The sequence below is a fragment of the Poecile atricapillus genome, chromosome 1, assembly GCF_030490865.1.
Source record: "Poecile atricapillus isolate bPoeAtr1 chromosome 1, bPoeAtr1.hap1, whole genome shotgun sequence".
Lineage (NCBI taxonomy): Eukaryota > Metazoa > Chordata > Aves > Passeriformes > Paridae > Poecile > Poecile atricapillus.
Genome location: NC_081249.1, coordinates 31,314,081 through 31,337,364, shown reverse-complemented (window position 1 = coordinate 31,337,364; position 23,284 = coordinate 31,314,081). Strand labels below are relative to the sequence as shown.

Sequence of the window (23,284 nt, the reverse complement as noted above, 5' to 3'; positions counted from 1 at the left end):
CCCCGCGGCCACCGCCGACCGCCGCCGCCGCCATCCCGGGCGCTGCGGCCGCTTCCGGCGGGGGCAGGAAGGGACGGGGCGGCTCCGGGAAGGATCCCGAGCGCCTGCGCCGCGGACGGTGCCGGAAGGCTGCGGGAGGCGGCCGTAGTGGCGGTGCCGGGCGGGGCGGGGGTCGCGCCGCGGGCCGGGCCAGCAGGTGAGAGAGACCCTCAGCGCCGGGCGGGGCTCGGGGGGTGCGGCGCTGCCCGGCCCGGAGCTGAGCGCGGGCCCCGCTGAGGGGGGGCGGGTGTTCGTCAGCAGCGGCGGCCGGGCCGCTGCTAAGTTGTGGAATCCTACACTGTTAAGGGCTGGAAGAGACCGTAAAGATCATATGATTCCAACCCCCACGCCGTGGGCAGGGATGCCTCCCACTAGACCAGGTTGTTCTAAGCCCCATCCAACCTGGCCTTGAACGCTGCCAGGGTTGGGCCATCCACAACCTCTCCGGGCAGCCTGTGTCACTGCCTTACCCCCCCACCCCCACCCCACAGTAAAGAATTTGTTCCTCGTGTCTAACTTAAGTTTCCCCTGTTTCAGTTTGTTTTTATTCCTTGTCCTATCTCTGCAGTTCCTCATGAGGTGTCCCAGCTTCCCTGTTTTCTCCCTTCAGATATTGGGAGATACGGGAGGTCTCCACACAACCTTCTCTTCTTCAGGCTGTACTGCCCCAACTTTCTCGGCCTGTCATAAGGCAGATTCTCCAGCCCTCTTACCAACTCCATGGCCTCCTCTGGACTTGCTCCAACAAATGTCATTGTTTATGTTTGTGCTCAGTTTTTGTCACTTCAGCATTGCAGCCGTGGCCCGCATCGTGTCATTTGTGCCCCGTATTGTGTGCAAAATCAAATACATCTTTTGAAATTATTTTTTTAGCAAGATGCTGCCAACCACATTGGTTAATTCTGGGAGCCAGGGCAATGGTGTGCTGAGCCCCAGAGATGCTGCGAGGCACACAGCTGGAGCGAAACGCTACAAGTACCTCCGGAGGCTCTTCCACTTCCGACAGATGGACTTCGAGTTTGCGCTTTGGCAGATGCTTTACCTGTTCACTTCACCACAGAGGGTTTACAGGAACTTTCACTACAGAAAACAGACAAAGGACCAATGGGCGAGAGATGATCCTGCTTTCCTAGTGCTGCTCAGTATCTGGCTCTGCGGTGAGTGCAGCAGAACAGACAGCATAAGGAAAAGGGAGGGAAAGTTCAGGGATGAGCATTTATTTTCCTTCTAATAACACACACAAAAAAAGGACCAATCTGTATGGATGATCTTTTAATAAAACAGAACAAAAGAAAAAGGCTTAGCCTTTTTGAAGTTAAGGTGGGAAGTACAAATCGGAGTAGGCTTAAGTAGTACTCCATAGTCTTGAATTGATCTCTCAGTTGAAACTCATTTTTGCATTTTAAACTGTTGCATTTTAAACTGCATAGTTCACTGTAACTTTACAGACAGTAAGAAAACCCTATGCTACATGGCAGTGTTTTTGTTAAAAAATACTGAATATTTGGTTTACTTAAATATTATGGATAAAACACTGTTTTTACTATAAAGGCCCTGGTGAGATTCTGTATATTGCAGAATCAAGCTGTAAGAAAAGTAGCTAATATAAATGACTGAACTGCAAATTCAGTATTGTCTCAGCGGACTTCTATTAGTATATTGCTGTTTGTAAAAGAAAAACTCAGCTGAAATAGAATTACATGGCTTGGGTTAACAAGGAGCTTTTATAAAACAAATAATGTTCTATTGTAGCATTGTCTGAATTTTTTTTAAATAGTTTGGGTGGAGCACTACAATTTGATCCAAGTACAGATGAGTGTTCATATTATATTATGAATAAATTGCATTATATCTAGTTTTTGGTGGAAAAAATTGAGCTCTTGGAGTGAAAATCTTGGGGGGAAAAATAAAAAAAGAAACTGGAGATTTCATAACAGGATACATAATAAACCCTATCAGTTAAAGATGTCATGCTTTCGTTTCCACAGCTGACTTTAATGATCTTTCTCTGCTTTCAGTGTCTACTGTAGGATTTGGATTTGTGTTGGACATGGGCTTCTTTGAAACAATAAAACTGCTACTTTGGGTTGTATTCATAGACTGCGTAGGCGTTGGGCTCCTCATTGCAACTCTGATGTGGTAAGTAGTGATTTCTGAAGCCGAGTTCAGCATTCAGGAAACAAAGAAGGTCCTCTGCTGTTTGTGAGACACTTGGTTCTTTGTTTGGGGTAAACTTACACTCAAGTATTGACTGTAGGTTTTATGCTGTTGTAGTAATTGTTTCAAAATGATACCTTAAAAAAGAATACATCACTTTCTTTACTATTACCTACAAAGTTAAATAGTCAGAAGGTCTGTATGATGAACATTCCAGCTTTTTTCTTTTTCTTAAGCTGGTTAACATTCAACAGTAATGCCGAATTGAAGAAAGAAAAAAAAAGGTGATTAAAAAGAAAAAGCTGTTCAATCAAAATAATGAATGGAAAAGTCAAGTAGTGTAAGCCTGAGGTTGATTCTGTTTAAGCAGGGCAATATACACTTGGCCTGTGCTTCTCGCTGAAGATCGTAGCTAGTGCCACTACAGCAACATCTATTCTGTCTTGTGCTTGGCACCTTTTTGCTTTGTTGGTAGGCACTGCCAGTTTTATCCTCTACTGTCCAGAGCCTTGCAGAAGTAGAGAGGCAGGAGCAGGTCATTTTACAATCCAGGCCTCATCAGGACCATAGATGTGTGCTGCAGCAGTGAGGGAACCATGAAATGAAGGTTCTATGCTGCAGCATGGGGAGGGCACCAAAGAAAGAATTTTTATTTTACAAGGACCTTAAGAAAGCAAGGGCATTTAGGGCATAAGGGTTCTTAGGGATGGAGCTGACATCTTAAAGTGATGATGATTGGAAAAGAGATAAATCCTGACAGTGGTCTCAAGAACTACTGCTTGTAATTGCAAAATTGAGAATGACGTACATAAAAGAAACATAGCTGATAGATGATAGGTCCACCTGACCTATGCTCCTGTCTGGGAGAACAACCCATAAATTTCTTGGGGAAGAGCTTATAGAGCTCCCTGTCCCCATCCTCCAGCAATTTGTGCTTCAGGATGCAGTCTCCTAAGCCAGGAAGACTTCAGCATCTGCTGATCTTCCTCTGCCTTTTAGTCAGCTTCCTGCAGGCCTCGATACCAGTCACCTGGCTTGAGTTTGGTTCAAGTCCCTTCTTCCAGTGCAGGCTCACCTTTTTTCCCAAAAGCTCCCCCCATTCCTAATGAGTCTAAACTCCTTCTTGCCTCACCTCTCCTCGCCTTGCACCCAGGCTCTGCCTCTATGCAGAGGCACCCCTTGTGCCCACCCCTTGGCACAAAGAGTAGGTCAGAGGAAGCTTCCATGAAAACTCTGGTCTCTTATTTGTGAGCATGTCTTGACTTACCGTTCCTCTTCTAAACGGGATAAATATTTTGATGTCAGCAGAACTTAAGCAGGAGGAAAGAGCCTTGAGGCTCACTTAGTAGCCTGTAACACTGGGCAGTGCACTTTGCATTTGCACATCTTTTCAGTAATAATGGGCACATGTTATGAGCACTCTCCTGCCCTCCTCCTGTCCTTGTAGTGCATCTGTTCTGTAGAGATTAAATAAACCATCTCTATGTGAGGTGTACTGATCCTGTACAAGCACTTCACTGAAGTCATCTCCCTGTGTGTACACAGAGCTTGTGACCATACTGATAAATTGTAGCACTCATCTCTTTTTTATAAAGAAGTTTTGTTTCTGTATTACCCGCAGGGTATTTCAGCTGCCTTTAGCATGCAGGGAATGTGATGATAATTTTAACAAAACCACTTTAACAATAGTCTGGTCTGCATGATTCTTGCATGTTTTTATTCCCAGATAGCAGAAACTTTGTGGTGGAGAGTTGGGATCACATATGACTTACTACATCAAACCTATGCTTTGTCAGCTTTATAGATTCATATTAACAACAGTCTCAAATATCTTTTCATGTAGGTTCATTTCAAATAAGTACTTAGTGAAGCAGCAGAACAGAGATTATGATGTGGAGTGGGGATATGCCTTTGATGTACATCTGAATGCTTTCTACCCTCTTCTAGTCATCCTGCATTTTATCCAGCTGTTCTTCATCAACTGTAAGTAGAATACTTCGAGCTCTCTGCTTCAAAATGGTGCACTATCAAAACAGCTGAGAGCAGTTATCTCTTGCAGATGTCATCATATCTGATTCTGTCATTGGGTATTTTGTTGGGAATACATTATGGCTGATTGCAATTGGCTATTACATCTACGTGACATTCCTAGGATACAGTGGTGAGTAACATCAACTTCTTTTGTATTTGTTTGTCTGAAAAGAAGAGCATGTTTTCAGGCTATTAATTTGATCTTAGTGTATTATTTGTAAAGCAGAGGCTTAGCTGCATGTTGAAGTAATTCCTTCTTTGTGGTAAATGAAGTTTGATAGAAATGTACCAGTCCATGTTTCCAGCTGGGTGGCCATCTTAACCAAAGAATTTATATTCTCCATCTCACCAAATTCCCGTCTTGTATTAGACCTGTAGCAACACAACTTAGTTTTGTTGTTCCTCTGTAAATCCACCTGAAGATGTTTGCATTAGATAAAAATTCTGTAATGAGTTTAAGACCACAGTTTCAGGTAAAGCATTTCCCCAAGGCATTTTGAAATAACTACAGGGCTAGTAGGGCAGAGATGTCTGATGAGGACAGCAGAACAGAACTATTTTTTATTGCTGCCTTTCCCTAAGGCTACTCTACATGAAGCACCTTTTTTGAAGAGCACTACTTTATACTTGCTTCAATATTGCTTCTGTTTCAGCATTGCCCTTTTTGAAGAACACAGCTATTCTTTTGTATCCATTTGCACTTCTCATCATGCTCTACTTGATCTCATTAGCATGTGGATGGAACTTCACCAAGATGCTTTGTTCCTTTTATAAATACAGAGTGAAATAAAACCAGGACTTCGTGTATCCAATGTTTATTTTGTTTCTACCGTAGCCATTTTGACAGTAAGGAAAAAATTAAGAACATTTTGTAAATGGTTGTAAATTTTTCTTTATTGTAGATAATTGTGTAAAAAAGTTTGAAGTGTCCTTTTTTTATTAAAATATTTACAACAGTAAACATGTTAGCAATTTTGTTCAAATACTTTTGCAGTACATTCCTAAAAACAAGTTACTTGTACATTTCCGTAGCTTAAATTTAACTGCAACAAGTCTATGTAGCATAACTCTTACTGCAGATACTTTGCACAGACTGGCATAAGCTCTACATTATGAGGGGTTTAAGTGACACCAAAAAGCAGTTTTCTTGAAGAGTAATATTGGAATACCTTGCCTTGGGACTGTGTGAAAGTACAGATCTTAATAGTGTTGCGATGCTAAAGCAACAACTGTCTCTAGATACAGATCTGTCCTCTCCTTGTATGAAAGGTTTTGAGAACAGATTTACTTTAGTGACTACTTCAAATATACATGGACAAGTCTGGCACACAGAAGTAACAGTGATGAAAGGCACAATTAACATGACCCATATCAGGTTTCCAAATATAGCAGCAAGTTTTCAACCCCATCTCTAGCAGTCCAGTGGGTATTACTACATCCACCATTCTGAGTGGCAGGTCCATGAACATGGAAGGAAAGTACAAGTCGGTTTGGCTACAGGGTTGGGCTTATGGCAATGCCTGCAGCTGCAAAGTCCACAAGGCAGAAGTAAAACTGGCCATCACAAACAATACCTTATGGAAAGTGAAGTTGACAGTTTTCCAATGCAGTGTTCAGCATGAAACATGAGCACTAGGATTCAGTTTCCAAAACAACACAAGAGTAAACTGGTTACAGTAAGACAATTTCAATACTAGAATTTGATCTCTAAGGTAAAACTATAATTTATCTTAAAATACCAAATATGCTGGCAGTGCATCTTACAGTACTGTGTGTTTCAGCCACTGTTAAGGCTTGAAGAGATTCATGTTTCCCTTTCAGCAGATGCTGAGCAACATTCTCCTTTAAACAAGGAAAGCACTGAACTACTGATCCATGGAAAGTGCAGGATTCCGGTCAGGATCTGTCCCTCCCTGGCTCACAGCACAAGCTCCCGTCCTGCAGGCAGCTGCAGCCTAACTGTACATCTTTTCCCTAACAGGAATCCTAGCATCACTGATCATCCACTTCAGTTCAACAGTAAAAATACTTTACATTTAGTGCCCTGTGGTGTGATACCATTGAAGGACACGGGGCCTGTTTACCTTCCCTTTAGAGAGATCAACATTTTTTTCCCTTGAAAGAAGGCTTCATCATTCTCAAAATTAAGCTACTTTAACTTTCAGCAGTTCACTGTTTACAGCATAACTTAGCAAAACCCTTCAGAGACCACTAAGGTCAGGAAGGTGATACTCAAGTACTAATTCACCAGGTCTCCATGGGCTGTGTGTTTTACATCAGCAATCAATGCTAGCCTGAAAACACCAGTTGTTTAATAGCTTTTTAGCCTTATGCTGGTGATTGTAAAGATGATTTAAAAACACAATGACTTTTTTTCCCCCCCTTTCTAGCTAGAGTTACTTATTCTAACTTTTTCATAATACACCATTCCTAGTAAGAACAAACATAGAACCTTGGGTTCATGCATTTTAGGGGAGCAAGGTTTGGGAAGATTTCGTTTTTCTTTTACCACCATGAGACTAAAAGAATATTCCAAGTTGGAGGCGAGCTACAAAGTACTATGATACTTCATCTGGAGCAAGTACTTCCAACAAAATACAAAGATTACTGAAATTATAATGTATGTGGGAAAAAATAAAATAAAATAAGGAAACTGGTACACAGTTTCCAAATTTTTCCAAAGACTAATCACACTTCAGCTTGTTCACGGAACTGTGTTTCACACAGGCAAAGTATAAATTGCTTTGCTCTAAACTGACTCAAGGTATTTAAAAACTGCTTTGAAACATCTAGACAAGCAGTGATATGACAGAAGACTCCGGTCTTTTCTTGGTCCATGAATCACATCTATCTGAGTTTTTCTAAGCCATCTTTAAGTACAGAAAAAATGAATATATCCATAGGAATTTTTTCTATCAATGAAAACACACGGTTGAGATGCCTGCAAAAGCTCAAAGCCTTATACAGTGCTTTAGAAACACTCTAATTTTCACATCCTCTTCACATTATTTACAAAGTTTTCAGTAGGATGACCCACTGAATGAGCAAAGCAAGATTATACTGACAGTCTTGTGTTTCCTTGGTCCCAAGTAATCCTTAACAGCTCAGAAAAGCAAATGTTCACATCAGCCAGTCTGTTTGGCATCCAGTATAAGAAGTTCATTTGCCCAGATAATGAAGATTTCTGGCTATGCCTTTGGTTTCACAAAAGTTTGCTCTTCTGAAGCTTTAACAGCTTCAGGAGCTAACAGGAGCATAGGATAGTGCAGGTTTTTTTAAAACACTTTCCATTATTGGATATCTCTTAAGATTCAGCAGCCTTGAGGGGATTTTTAAGGTCACAACAAAAGTTACTTGAAATTGAATGCATGAAGGAAAAAAATCTCAAAACAGGTAATAGGTTTAAGATGCTGTTTAAGATCTCTTATGATAAGACTGTTCTTACAATGGAGATGTGCAGGAGACACTGGCCCACTGGTGTAGACCCAGTCCCAAAGGGTACCCAAGCTAAAGGCTGATAAGCCAAATAGCCCAGGTGTTGTTACTTCACCATACTTCCAGGAAGGAGACTTGTACCACTTTTAGCCTGACTTAGGGATTGGAATTTAAAGGTACAAAGCCCAAAATAGTTGTCTGCAGAAATAATCTACCTGATTACAGCAGTTCTGAATTTACCTGGATCTGAAATAAAATTTGTATTAATGTGGCACATTTATCTAGAGAGCATATAAGCTCAGGAACATTGAAAGTATTCAAGCAGCCCAGAGTATTTTCAACTCCTGCTACTACAATGTAATAAAAATGCATCCCACATTTTACCACGCACTAGTTTAATTTGTTGTCTCAGATAAATTTTTTCTCAACATTTTTGAAAACTAAATATACTACTAACCAATCTTGCAATCACTGTACGGGTTCTATGTATTCAAATATATTAGCAGTGATTCATCTTAACTACTGTGAAACGTCAGGAACAGTGATGCTTTGAGAATAAGCACACAGCTTTCTTACATAAATAGTACGAGTAAACTTCTGGACTCACAGAAAATGGAAAAGGTCACTGTCAGCAAAACTAATTATATGAAAAAACCGCAATATCGAATGTATTTCTGCAGTCTGGATTATAATAAACAACCCTAGTTTAATTAACTTGCATCATTCATTCAGACACAGCTGAGAAGAAAACCTGAATATTTTCTCAGACCTTTGCTAGCTGATGTGTGATAAAAAGCCGTTGCATGTTGGTAATTTGATGGCAGGTCATTATACAGGAAACAAACAGGGCTGTAGCACCACAATAAGCTAGAGTCACACAGGATTCAGAGCCTAGTCACCTACATTCCTAAATCCAAGAATAATCTTCATTTGTGTGACCAGTGCTTAGCTTATGCCCTCAGTGTCTATGGGCAACACAAGCTTTCCAAGTAACATTTTATTTACACCACCTGATGCAATCAGAAAAAGTAAACAAGGTCCACTCGGTATCTAATTTTTCTTGAACTTACACCAATCAGTCTAAACTAAAGGTCTTACCTCTGTGTACAAATCTTGTCTTTCCTAGACAACATAGCTAAATCAAAATGACAACAGTCTGTAGAAGTAGTTAAGTTCTTCAACTTGAATATTGCTGAATTGTGAAAGCTATGGCACAATTCTCCAACAAGGCAGAAGACAGGTTGACACTATAATCCAGGTTGACACTATAATCCAGTGGTGAGGGCTTGCAGTGCTAGAGAGGCAGCTTTAGGCCCCTGCCTAAAGGTTTGTAAGGACAAACCTATCAGGAAAGGGAGCCCAAATCTATCAGCTGAACTTTATTGGGGAAGTACAAATTCAAGACCTCTGCCCTAGATCAGGGAACCTGCAACAGGTTTTGTGCATCTTTGCCCTGATCACAAAGACAATAAAGGTCATTTCCAAGTAAAGTGATTCTATGATTCTGTGTTGGGGGTAGCAGAGTGTAGTTTTTTCCACAGGGAAAGCTGGCCAGCTTTTGAGATGCCAGTTCCAGAAGGCTGGTTCACAGCACAACTGAGAATACCCAAGCCAGTGTGGATGCCTCCCTCCAATGTCAATCAGGCACTTCATTCCTATTAAAGGGAGGAATTCCTCCCTCTCTCCTGGCCATTTCTGACTAACTGAATTTTTCCCATGCATGAGTCCTTACACATAAGCACCTAAGTAGAAGGACTCTTAAGAAAAGCAGCAGCATTAGTACTGCAACAGACAGTTCCACTCTGACTGTAATCCAGACCACTTTCTGTTCCTGACCGAATTTCTGATTCAAGATCACTGTTGTTTCCCTTGAAATGAAAAGGCAGGGTACTAACTTGAGGCCAAATTCAGTTCCAATTATAAGGTTAGTGCGAGTTTCCATACTGATCCATAAAGGAGTCAAACGAAGACCTTGTTTTAAGCAAAAGAATAAAATAAACTGTAACTATTCATTAATGTATCCAAAATAAACACTGCAATAACAGAACTTTTTGAAAGGAGACCACTGTAAAACAAATGTATCTACTGTTCATTCTTGTGATAAAAGGTAGCCTCTTGTCACTCCAAAGCAAAGCTGGAGAATGATTTTCTTCAGTACAGAAAATGAATTTGTTCAGCCTAGGAAATGTTTACAAATATTTTTAGAAAGAACTGGTTTGGAGTAAAAAAAAAAATTCTTCTAAAATGCAATGGATTCAATCTAAAATCACTGCAGATTTAGTACATAATATGAAACAAGACATTTCAACATGCTTTTTATGTGGCTACAAACTGTACATAGTGTAATTTCATAAGCCCCAAAGAATAATGCTCTTCAGAACTCTTTATGCCTCTGAACATCATTCAGATTCTGTGTATAAAACTACATAATTTAGAAACTTAATCTTGTTTTTTTTAAACATGGCAGTATATTTGAAATATGGTATTAATTTATGTTTGCATCTCCAAAGAAAAATGTAGAAAGATAACTTAAACTAGAGAATTCATAAAAAAACTATATCAATTTAAAATTTTACTGCATAAAAATATGTACTTTTCAAATTATTTTAATAAATTAAATATCCCTAGCATTTTTAATATATATCCCTGACAGTCTATAAAAGAGGGTTCTTGTTATAGAAAATAAATGGAACTCCGAAAGTACCCCCTTCATAAAACTTATTTAACAATAATTATATTTTTTTTTCTTCAAGGAATGTAACAATATGTACAACTCTATATTACTATACTATCAAAATAGTACAGGTTAAGCGTAACAGGGTTCTGCAACCATAAGATGGTAAAGTCACATTACAGTGGAGGACAACTTGGGCCTCGGACAGACATTATCAGTGTGGAGCATCAGTTTCTGGATGGATCAGATAAGAAGGGGTAAATACAATCTTCTCATCTACAGTAGATTTCACAAGAGGTAGAGTTCAAGTGAAAAAGAATGACATTTGGAATAAGGTGCATGCTCAGTATTTTCAATTTGTGACTTGCTAAGGATGTCAGATTTTATAGGAAGAATTTTCAAGGATTCTTTCTTTTTCCTCTAAAGCAGATTTCCATGATCAGTTTGTAATCTTTTTAATATGAATCTGAAATAGAGAATCAGAAAAAAATAAGTCATGGCTTAGTGTATTACATTTCTCAGTAATAAGAGGTAACTATTTTTAGTGTTAGTTAAAAGTCTGAGCTTCAAAAAAGAATGAAGAAATCTCCCATTCACTGGTTATGTTTTTCAATGTTCTACCACCTCTTACCTCGTTCAAAATTGCCCAAACAGCTGAATTTTGTATCACTGAAAGCCGGAATGATGAAATAGGATTTAGGCTGGGGTCAACTGTTCCTTCAGCTACACCATTTTCAAACTTCCCTGCAAAAGTACATACTCAATTAAGTCCTGTTCAACAGACTGAAGTACAAAATCCAGAAAATGTACCTGCGGTATCACAATAAACTGTGACAGAATGACAGTATCATTCCCAAAATAAAAGGAAGTGAGCAATCTTGACATCTAATCCAGTTTTTGCAGCAGCAAACAATATGGGACACACCAATCTGAACAGGATTACGCATAATGACAGCTTTGAAACTGTCTAAAGGCATTAACACCTTGAACTCAGTGAAGATTTTGACACAGGTATTCATTTAATATCACAGAAATGATATGCTTTTAGCTTATGTGTTTTCAAATAGGATTAAGGATAAGGAATATCATTCATGCATAACATATTTTTATTTAAAACATCTTCAGTTATATTAGGACAAGTAAGAATTCAATTTAAAAGCCCAGTTAGACTTTACAGTTAAACCATATAGACAACTGTAATTTATTATGAAAAAAAAATGTGCTTCCATTTAACAGAATTTCCCAAACTGTGTCCAGCAACTCATTAAAACTGTATAAAATTTCTCTTCCTTGACAACACGTATCTAAGCACCTTCCTCAACAGCCACTTGGATGTTGAAATGTCAATCTCATCCTGTGATGAGACACCTTATAGGGAACAGTTTATAGGGTGGGTTCAAATCCAGGCCAAGCACACAATTCACACCAAAGCACTTGTGCAGTCACAGGACAGAGGAGGTGATCTTACAAAACCTGGAAATGCCTCTATTATAATCTAGGTGATTAAAACTGGCAGAAAAGTTGGATGTAGCTGCACTACAAGTAAGAGTCACAAGAGATCTCTGTTTAGTAGTTTAGTTTTCAGTCTCTGAAAAGAACTAGTGGACACAATATTAAGTAAAGCCTACGGAGTCATGTACCCAAAAATGAACGGTAAAAACTCTGGTTTAGGTTTGTTTTGGTTTTAATAAAGATGTCTTTAAGAGTTGCAATAATAAAAATACACTTTTTTTTCTACTGTTACGTACCTATCCTGAAGTAACCATCCTCTAAGCGTTTGTCTTTGGTTTCTTTGCTTAATACCAGTTCTTCACTCTAGAACAACAAAGCATAAATGAGATAATTTATTTTGACATACGACTATGCCAGAGAAAGACAAATGTGTGTGCATTCTTCTTATATATTCAGCATCCATTTTTTCCAAATAATTAAGAATGAGCCTGGAATATAGTTACTTACAGCCTTAGACAAGGGAACACAAAAAAAACCCAAACCAACCAACCAACCAACCAACCAACCAACCAACCAACCAACCAAAACCCAAAAAAACCCCACAAAAACCACGAAAGAGCAGCAGTGTTCCAGGACTGAACAATACTTGGCTTTGAAGGAGAGAAATCTCCTCTAAGTGCCCCATGAAACTCACATGGTAATTGCCACGTGAACAGACTTCTTAGCACATACAAGCATACAGAGTAGGAGACAAGGAAAGACAGGACCTGCCTTCTTTTTCTATGGCTTAACAAGAGCTTTCTCTCTTGGACAAATGAAAACTTACAGCTTGCTTTTTGATCTAAGACTTTGGGTGAGATGGAAAGCCATCAGACCAGCAAGGGAAGCACCTCAACTATCACTGCCTCGCTGTATGGATGGGGATCAGTAAGTGTTTTTTAATAAGCACAAAAAAAAAAAAAGCTTGAAAAACAGCTCGAAAATTAAAACCATAATCCGATACTGAAAGACCCACTCTAAGAATTTCCCAGGAATTAATTAAAAATGCTTGGTAAAATGGAGATTAAATTTTTTAGTTTTTTCTTTTATTAAAATTCCTGTTTTGAACTAAGGCTGCTGAAAAAGTGGTGGGAATGTTTTTGGTTATTTATTTGGGGGGCAGGAGTTTTGGTTTTCTTTGTTGTTGTTGTTTGGGGCAGGTTTTTGCTGCAGGTTGTCTTGAGGGCTCGTTTAGTGTGCTGCTTGAATCCCAGACAGATACAGTCTGGGGGTATTCTGGTTTCTAAGGGTTGTTTTTTGTTTTTCTGAATTCTACTTAAGGAAGATCAGGGTTAAAATACTTGAATGAGTTTCTAGCTCTACTGAAGTGCAGGGTGGAGAAACAGGGCCCTCAGGAGCTGCTGTCCTCAGCTGATAATATTTTACTGACACTATTTTCTGCTGACACCAGTGGCTTAGGAACAGGCCAGATGCAAAATTTCCTGTTTACCTTTTATACAAATTGCATCAATAGCAATAGAACCTCTGCAGCATTACTTCCTTAAGGGATGCTCTGGTGGGGGACATTCCACAGCTGAGTAAAGCCAAAAAGGAGCTGCCTGATGCACATTTTTGCTTGTTATCTTGTACATTCTTGTATCTTGGGCTTAGATGAAGTGAGGGCTGCTGATGTTTTTGTGGCTGAATGTATTTCTACAGGTCTTGAGAAAAAAGCCCCTTGGATTTTATGACATAATATCCCACATCATGTTGTATAATTAGAATCAAACTAGCAATTTTGCTTTTTAAGGATGGGAATAGTAAGAATTTCCTATTTTTGCCTGCTCCAAGGAAGGCAGACTGGGAAAATGGAGATGTGAACTCCTCCACACTTACTTACTTTAAAAAAAACCAACAAAAAAAACCAAACCCCATTCAACACATATGGCAATTTTGGCATATTTTTCAAGACTCCTTTACCAGGTATGTGGGGGAAGATAGAAATACTTTGCTATTTTAATACTAAATAAAATAAACTTGTCTGAAGTAATATCTTAATCCTCTCAGTCTTTTGTTATATAAATAGTTAGCTGTAATATCTAGTTGAAGGAAAAGAACCAATACCATCTGACTTCAAACAAGAATATATTTTAGATAGTGTAGCACTCTCCTGTGGTAAAACTGGCTCATTTATGGGGAAAAAAAATCAGAAACTGGGAGAAAGGTACACATTCTGTTTAAGAATCTATATATTTTGGTATCTAGTGGGTTTGGATGTGTGTCAATCCCTCAACTAAGACTTTTTTACGAAGTCAAATAGCAGATTGACTTACATCTCCCAAAATACACAGGAGAGGGCAGACTGTTTATTTTTTTGTTTTAAATAGCAGCAATGAACTGTAAGAAAATGACCTTGCTCACCTCAAAATTACCAACAGCACTTGTAGCAACTGCACCCTGAATGAACATCTGAATAGTTACAATAGTCTTCCCTGAATGTATCCAATGAAAAGAAGGAAAAGTATGAGAACATCAGAACATCAAGTTCATACAGTTAAAAGAAGCATTTATGTCTCCTCACCCTGTTAAAAAAGTCAAAGAGACTTTGCTTTTATCCTGTAAAGGAGAAGACGCAAATCAAAAAATTCATACCTGAAAAGGCAAAACTTCTACAGTTGTGTTTAGAAGTATGTCTCCGGGATGTTCTGGATTGCCACTGTGAAACAAGTACCTATAAATGAAAAGGAAAAAAAAAAGACAGTCTTTGTACATCAGTCAGAATCAGCTGTGTTACTGTCTTACATGTTAATTGTCACTTATGGATGTTGCAAGGATAAACATATTTTTTATACTGGGCCTACATCAGCTGGGGCTAAGATGGTTTCACATGTTACTGTAATTGGAAGGGGTCAAGTTTTGCAGTTACTACAGAGTAGTTGGGCAATATTTTACAGATGAAGGGAGTCTGCATCATCTGCTCTTGCCAGATTGCTTTACCCAAAGCTGTAGTCATTACTGCCTGGCACACATCGGTATCACCTCCAGGAGCAAGGAGCCCTGCCTTCCTTCAGCCTCTCCCTTGCACACGTCACCCTCTCCCTGTGCCCACAGGATGAACTCTACAGATCCATTCTTAAACAGTTCTGGGAACTTAGCCAAGTCAATATTTTGCCAGGTGAGTGTTCCCCAAGTCCATCTCTCCACCATGGTTCATTGCAAAATCTCATTGATCACTGTGCCAGAAATTCCCAACCTATATCCACACCCTTCATGTTACTTGAATTCAAACTTCTGTTCCAAGGACAGATTTATTTAAGAAAAAAAATCCGCCCCCCCTCCAAAAAAGCCCCAGAAAACAAAACAAAACAACAAAAAAAAAAGGGAGAAAAAAAGAAGAAAAAAAATACAACAAAAACCAAACAAAAAAACCCAAACAAAAAAACTATAAAAGCCTGGTTTTGTATACACACATAAAAAGGACATTTTAAAACCTGTACAAAGTTCCCATTACACTCACTCAGTTGTGCAATTATTTTTTTTTTTAATTTGACAGAGTAAGTATGTTTGAAACATTATCTAAACCATCCCTATCAGTATCAATCAGTGAAGTGTTCAGATTCTAGCTGCCTACTCTGAACAGCTTTTAAAGTACTGCACGTGTGTAGATTATGTTACAAAAGAGACAGTTTAATTCCTCTTTCTTTATATATAACAGGAACTTCATGTTATTCTGAATATGCATTATGTAAACCAGTAATAATATTTTTTTACCACTAGGTGGAATCAATGCTTGAAAATTGTTCACTCCTTGCCATTTTTTCTAGTGGACCAGAGTAAATTCAGATTACTGTCATAAACCTACTTAGATCCTACACCTACTCAGATGCCACTTTTAGGAAGACAATTTTACTTTTATTATATTTAAATGAATATGTAAAAATCTATCAACACGTTTCAGACCTTTCTTCAATTGGAACTTAGGTGGTACTTACTGTTAATTTCTCTTTGACATTAAATATGTCACCAGCCAGAGACAAAATTAGTTCAGAAATTATCACTTGATTAAAATTAAAAACATTAGCTCAATTTGCAATTATATTAAGATTCAGTTAGAAATGTAAATTCCGGCTTGTCTTTATCCAATATATCTGAAGCCAGTTTGAATACCTGCCATTAATCCATACTCCATAGCTACAAGACAAGTAGAAAACAGTGCTCTGACCCTGACTCAAATGTCTGTGATCCCCAAATGATAGAAGTATTTTAGAAAAAGCACACACACATAGAACATTTATCAAGGCTCAGAAAAGGAGCAACACCTCACATTGTGACACAAGAAAGCCATGCTGATTTCTATTGCACTGGTTTCAGCAGAACTGCACAATTGTACTGGAAAACAGAACTAAGTAAGCCTCACTACTGTGTTTCAAGAAAAATAATTCCCACACTGTACTTGAATGTAAAGGTTAGTCAATTCCAAAGTATAAAAGCTACCTAAAATATCCACAGTTCTTTCTAAACAAATCTTGTGACTTTTCCTAGACATTAAGGACATACAAAAAATCCCAATGAATTAGTTTTTTCTAGGAAAATGCCTTCATCGTACATCTCAATAGTAAGCAAAACAAAACTCTCAGGAAAGTTGACCAGAAAACTAAAAGTACATTCTGCTGTCTTTTGACCTAATAGATCTAACTAGACATTCCTTAGTCTGTCAGATAGCCTAAGCAGTACTGGCCATTTTTTCTCTTGAAAACATTGAAAATTCTAAGGAGACTAAATTTAAAATGGAAGTAATCGAACACGCGCTGTCTAAGGTATTCCCATCAGATGCTCCACCCAAACCAGACATGCTGCTTTTCCTTTGCACTTAGTTCTGAGAAGACACACCTAAAAATCCACAAAGAAACTCCCTGTGATCTGGGATCACTGTGCTCTCAATGAACAGTAATTGGCTTTGGAGCTTTGGATGGGTTTTTTGGGGGAAGCAGTAGCAGTGAGGGCTTTGTTTGTTTGTGACAGGTTGTCATTTATTCATTTGGGGTTGTTTGCTTGTTTTTAAAAACAACCCTGCAAGCACACAAGCACAGCCAACCATTTCTCCTACTGAGCTATCAGCTTTGAGACTGAGATGCAGCTTCCCCCCCTCAGCAGTTGTCACTGCATTAGAGCAATGCACTCCCGAGTTGGCACAGTGCCACAACAATTTACAGCAGTAATTAATCAAACCCGATTTTCATGTAATCAAACCTGCTATTCTAGTATATTTTCCATAACTATCTGTTAATCCATATGCACACACAAATGTAACACATGCACATGTCACATTTTAAATTATGTTTAGAAAGGAAGGGATATTTTTATATCTGAGCCTTGCTTCAACACTTGACAGATAACACCTACTTAGACATTAAAAGTTACACAGATTGAAAACAGAAGCCTAAATACACATACATAGTCAATCTGTATCTATGATAAATATTTTGTTTAGAACTAAAATTTACCAATTAGAAAGTTTTATTTGAAACAAAATTTAATTTACGTACAGATATTCTACAGCTCCTAAAATAAGTGTTATTAGCTATTCTTCTGTAAACGTGCTTTTCTGACTGGGGAGATTTTCCAATAGAGATTCTTTGGAAATGGACTGAGAGAGTAAAACTAATTTCAAAACAAAGGTCAGTTAAACATCCCATTCAAAAATCCTTGAAATGGCTTTTAAGGAATCTGTCTTTACCTCCCCAAACCTTTTGCACTCTATATATGCCAAGACCTTTTTACAAACTTGCTGTTATTCTAGGTATTTAATTGGATGAGAGACTATTATGGGTTTCTTCCTCCCAGGTGGAGAGAAGACTCTTATGTCCCCTAACTAATGAACTGATTTATTCATCTGATATTAAATAAAACAGATATTTCTAAAAACCACAGAGACATTTGCAGGACATTTAGGGTCCTCATTAAATCACTAATGTAGAGTAATCCAGCTAATAGCCATAGGATTACAAAATTGCTTCCTTTTATTTAATTCCTGCACCACAAGTAAGATGTCTGGCCCAGTCCTTTTTTCTATCAAGAAAAACAAGAGAAACACTGGTTTATAACTGGACTGAATGACCTTAAATGTCTTTTCCAACCTAAAAGATTCTATTATTTTATGGTTTTCAGACTATGATAGGTATTTCTCAATACAAATACTGAAGGATCTGGGACTAGCTTTGCTTTCAATTGCTAAATTATTTTGACACCTGTTGTGGGATTTACACACGACAGTCCATGTAAACAGTAAAAACATGCACTTTTTTTCCCCAATTACTTAACATTTTTCATAGGGTAGAATCACTAAGATTTCCATGTCTACCTGCTGCTTCAACCTAACACCTTCTGAACCATTCCTTCAAATAAAAATTCTGAAAGCAATGGGTCTCTAAATGTAGTAATCCCAACCAAACACAAATTCACCTGAAGTTAAAAAAGCCAAACCCTACTATTGCCTTATGGAATATTACTTCACTACTTTCTTACTTACAAAATACAAACATGAACACAGTTTCAACATTTTTGATCAAAGTCATCAGAGAAAAGTAACTCTAAATTAAAATTGCTAAGTATAATACTAATGTATCTGAATCTAAGAGAACCTTTTCTGCTGGCAGTGTCTTTTTAAAGAGTCATGGGTCAAAGATAATAACCATCTACTCTAGATATTCAAACACAGAGACAAAAACCTCCTCTCTACCAGAAATTATTAAATGTATGCACTCACATACGTTCTGCTCATGACCTCTGTGTGGTATGAGAGTAAGAGGAGGCTAAGTGTTAATATTTCATGTAGCATTAAAAAATACACAAAATTTCAAGAGCACTGAAGGTTTAAAAACAAACAAACAAACAAACACACCAATAGCAAACATCAAACTAAATGGAGCAAAGTCAAAGCTGCAAAGAAAACTTCTGTTTTCATACACAGTGACTTCAGTATTTACCCAGGCTGAGGGGTTGGGTTGTTGCCATGGAGATAGATGCACATATAAAATCAAGACAAATAGAGGGAAAAAAAACCCCAGCCAATAAGCTGAAACAAATATTCCTACACAGCCTAACACACAATGGGAGGGGAAGGCATAAGTGTGATTATCATTTCTGACAAAAGATACTATTAGTCTGCCAGTGCAGTTAACTATTAGGGTACTTTAAAAGCCCACACTAAGGTTTAGAACCCCTCCAATACTGAGCACCCAGAAAGATACTCATCTTTTGTAACATCCCCCAGAAGATGGATAATTAATATTACTAATCTGAACTGGTGACTTTAATATTCTTTTAATAGCTAAATTTTTTCATCACCTGTGCTTTCAAAAAGAAAAACCCAAAACAACCATGCACACCTCTACCCACCCCCTATCTTGCTTATAAAGGGATGTATATCTCTTCTTTCTGTCACATCCAATCATGTTTAGGCTCAAAACCTAAATTCTCTCTATTACCTAATTTGGTTTCTTCTAGGTGTTAAAAAATATTTTATATTTTATATTTAAATAAAGTGCCAATTATTTTTTTCTTCTGTAGAAAGTGTTCTAATTACATGTTCTAGTTAAAATAGATCAGAATACACAACAATTTTATTAGTAAATTATGGCAGTTTTATAAAAGGAAACAGTATACAAAAATACTTTAAACAGCACAATTCACATTCACTGTCAATATATCTAGGTTTTGTTTTGAAGGAAACAAGTTATCTCACCTGATACTAAACCTGATTCTAAGAATGTAAGAATGCAGGCCTTTGTGCTCTGTAAACATCAGGAATCAAATCCTTTCTTTCACATATCCTCCTTACATCTCCTTTTAGCAATCTGATGTATTTTAGTATATCTCATTTTCAGAAAAGGAAAATAGGTAGGAAGGCAGAGAGGAAATGTTTCCTTCCATGTTTGAACAAATTATCCATAGCAACATGCAGCCTTAGAGTTTTTAATTCTGCACAACATGAATTTCTGTAAAAGCAATATTCAGTCAGCAATTTTTTGGCTCTACAGATGCCATCATCCACTGCAAGAGTCATTATTCACCAATTCTTTCCAGCATTTTTGATCACTGGATGCAAATGTGGTAAAAGAAAACTAATCTACCTCCTTTGTGTCACTTTCTCAGAATCCTAATTAGGAAGTGTTATTCTACTGTCACTGGAAACCAGTATTAACCATGCACTATTTCCTCCTGCAAAACACAAACAGAAGATGAATAATTTCCTTCTCTCAAGCTCATCGTATTCTCCTATTCCTCATGCCTCCTACTAAGTCATTTGAAAAAATTGCTTATACTTACAAAAAAAGTGTAATTTGTCCAGTCAATATATATGCATCTGCCAAGTACTCACAAAAGGTAAGCAATGTAGTGGAAGCTTTTTTTATGCATATATATTATATATTTTGTTATATATATAACATCTTTTTGTTTTAATTCCAAATTCAGAAAAATCTCCCCACAAACAAAGAAGAAATCCCCTGGCCTCCCCAAACAACACAAAACAAAAAATACCCCCACCCTATTACCTTCTACCTGAAGTTCCTGGTAAGATTTCACTTCCTCTGACAAAATGAGCCCATTTAAGTGTCTTTATATAAATTGGGCTGCCTGGTTGAGAGGTGCAAGGGTTGAATTCCTCATTTTCACAGAAGTGGTGATCCAGTGCACCTAAAGGAGTGAACTTTCTCATGTTTGTCAATGGACCACAAAGTAGCTTGATTGAAGAGGTGATGGAAGGATTTTGGGGAGTGGTCTGAGTCTGTTTTATCCATCACATGCCTAAGAAATTAATTCTCTCATACCATTTCAAAACTCAATCTGAATATTTTAGTAAGATTACCTGAACCATTTCCTAACCCTCTTCACTTGTGCAATATGTGTAGAAGGTATTTGGCTGGTTAAAAAAATCTCATTCTCTGGTCTACTCTTCTACTGCTTCCCAGACTGGACCATGACATCTACTGTCTAAAACTGCACTGTCACATCAACTGTAATTAAAAAATCTGGCATTAAATTAATTTTAAATTTTTCATTTTGGAGGTGGTTTGGGGTTTTTTTCTATTTCATGGATAGGGTTTTTTTGTTTGTTTGCATTTTTTGCTGGGGGTGATTGATTGTTCTTTTACAAGGGTATTTCTGCTGAATTTTTAATCAAGTGAGATGTAGAAAGGCTTTGTTTGGGTTTTGAGTTTAGTATGCGCGTATGTACATATGTGGGTGTATGCACATAAACATTTTTTACCCCCCTAGCTTGGATGGGGAAACACAGATAACTCCCTTTAGTTTCCTTATACACAAGCACTTGCCACCATTTGAGATTGCAGTTGGGTATGTGACCTCATCACAGACTGGAAAGATGCAATTAGGACATTTCAGAGACTCCAGTCCTTCTGGAAATCACGTGAAGTATTTTAGAGTATCTCAAGTGGCATTAGACATCTAACATTTTGGCAAGAGCGTTAAGCCTCCAATATTTCTGACTAAGAACTATAAATCCAGGAACACTGCCAAGTACACAAATCTTGGATATTAGTACCATTAAGGAAGAAGCAGCATGTCCTTGGCTTAGGCAGCTCTTTTCTTCTGTCTCTGATCCATACTCTGAGTTTTTTTTCCCTTTTCATATGAAGTCCTTGCCTCATTATTATGGGCAGAATTCCATGCCCAGAGCAAACCGCATCAGTGCCCGGAGCCTGCCTGCCAAATCCCTGCTGTCAGTGCATCCATTTGAGGATGTTCTACTCATTAGTACAGAAGCTTATGCAAACAGAGAAACCAAAGTCCTCAAATTCTCTTTTATGTACACTAAAAGTGTTATCCCACCTGAAATGTACTGACAAACACCAAAACATTTAAAATAATACACTCAGAGATTTTCAGATATTTCCTATCAACTGACGTGACCATTACAAGCTTCATAAAATAGTATTGCACTTTATTAGCGTACATCTTTAGAATCAGAATTAAAGATTACTTCTAAATTATACACTCTATGTGTATGCACTCGAATAGTTCTTGAGCTAAAACTGCACATAAAAGGTTTCATGTATTGGGCTGAAGGAGAAGCTCTATCCTGAACAGTGATTATGAACTAGGAACAGCTTATATACCAGGCAAGTCACTGCTGTACTCATCAAAAACCAAAACAATTTTGCAGGTCCCTAGGTTTTGAGTGGTTACTACTGCAAAAGCAAATGGTGAGGAAGTTCCATTTCCAGTTTTGGAAAGCTGTTAGGAAGTTTTTTTTTCTGTTGTAATGCATTTCATCTTGTATCTCTCTAGCCACAGGAGGACTTGCATCCCATAGGATGGATAATTAATTATATTTGGATACATACAAGACTGACTGCTACAATACTTTTTTGCATACTTTTTTGTACTTAAAAAAAGAAGTTTATTTTATTTTTCACTGCTAGAGAACCTGTTTTAAAAGCTGCCTTTATTTTCCTTTACAAAATATCACACACCCATCTGTCACTTTTTATGCAGGTATTTTTCAGCACTGTCACAATAATTTCAAAGCAGACAAAATAATGTATATGTTTAGTTACCAGGAGTCCAACAAGATACTATTCACACTCAATACTTTGATTTTCTAGCTTGAATAGTCAAATACATATTCTCTTGCATGACTATTAATTCTGTGTTGTGAGAAGATGCCACAGGAAATATAAGTGAGGTTAATATAATGTGTTCCCTGTGATTCCAATGTCCAGAATACAGAAAATTAGATGAATCATCTCAAATGCTGCACATCCAGTACCTATGCCAATATCAGAGCACAAGCTAGAAAACGTAATCTACAAGGTGGTTTGTCAAAGATTTCGCTTTAAAACTGAAATTCCAGTCAGCAAGTTGTACCTTATAAAATCACTTTATTAATAGTCAATGTCACATTAGGATGACTTACTCAGTAACTTGTTAAAAGGGGAGGCCAACCAGCTACAGGGCAACTGTAGAGTTCAAAGCAGTGATGGGAGGGAAATGGGAAGGAAAAAACCCAACACTATAAGTAAAAACACATTGCCCCTCTCCTAAAAAAAGTAAACTGCTATTCCTTCTGAAAATATTCCAAGTAATACTATGAAGCAGTATCGCAGGAGAATCTGGTGCACAAGTTCTATGAGGAACAGCTGAGGGAGCTGGGGGTGGTTAGCCTGGAGAAAAGGAGGCTCAAATTCTCTCCAAAATGCCTGAAAGGAGGTTGGAGCCAGGTAAGAGCCAGTCTCTTCTACCATGTCTCAGTGGAAAAGACAAGAGGAAATGGCCTCTTGGCCATTGGAATCTCTCTTGAATCAGGAGAGATTCAGATTAGATACCAGAAATATTTTCTTCACTGAAAGAGCAGTCAGGCATTGGAATAATGTCCAGGGAGGTGATGGAGCCACCATCCCTACAAGTTTCCAAGAGGCAACTATATGTGGCACTTAGGAATAGGGGTGCTGAGTTGATGGTTGGACTTGATGACCTTGAAGGTCTCTTCTAACC

General features: G+C 38.0%; 2 protein-coding genes across 5 annotated transcripts in view; one reads left to right on the top strand and one right to left on the bottom strand.

Moving 5' to 3' along the window:
• Nucleotides 1-65: 65 nt before the first annotated feature.
• On the top strand, nucleotides 66-9,726 carry UNC50 (unc-50 inner nuclear membrane RNA binding protein). The gene is made up of 6 exons (XM_058829771.1): nucleotides 66-196; nucleotides 913-1,196; nucleotides 2,058-2,178; nucleotides 4,040-4,179; nucleotides 4,256-4,357; nucleotides 4,881-9,726. The coding sequence occupies exons 2-6, from the start codon at nucleotides 917-919 to the stop codon at nucleotides 5,015-5,017; spliced, it is 780 nt and encodes a 259-aa protein (XP_058685754.1). The 5' UTR covers nucleotides 66-196; nucleotides 913-916; the 3' UTR covers nucleotides 5,018-9,726.
• Nucleotides 9,727-9,860: 134 nt separating this feature from the next.
• The window catches only part of MGAT4A (alpha-1,3-mannosyl-glycoprotein 4-beta-N-acetylglucosaminyltransferase A), a 73,274-nt gene continuing 59,850 nt past the window's right edge, over nucleotides 9,861-23,284 (bottom strand). For all 4 annotated transcript variants that reach the window (XM_058829766.1, XM_058829767.1, XM_058829770.1 and 1 more), the window contains 4 exons: nucleotides 14,420-14,498; nucleotides 12,085-12,151; nucleotides 10,968-11,080; nucleotides 9,861-10,802 (listed from right to left, as the gene is read on the bottom strand). In XM_058829766.1, coding sequence (XP_058685749.1) covers nucleotides 10,776-10,802; nucleotides 10,968-11,080; nucleotides 12,085-12,151; nucleotides 14,420-14,498 — 286 coding nt within the window. In that variant the 3' untranslated portion in view covers nucleotides 9,861-10,775. The remainder of the gene's footprint in view (nucleotides 10,803-10,967; nucleotides 11,081-12,084; nucleotides 12,152-14,419; nucleotides 14,499-23,284) is intronic.

Coding starts and splice junctions, on each gene's coding strand:
- UNC50 (XM_058829771.1), top strand. CDS start 917: ATGCTGCCAACCACATTGGTTAATTCTGGGAGCCAGGGCAATGGTGTG. Junction 1,197..2,057: donor GCTCAGTATCTGGCTCTGCG/GTGAGTGCAGCA, acceptor CTCTGCTTTCAG/TGTCTACTGTAGGATTTGGA. Junction 2,179..4,039: donor CTCATTGCAACTCTGATGTG/GTAAGTAGTGAT, acceptor CTTTTCATGTAG/GTTCATTTCAAATAAGTACT.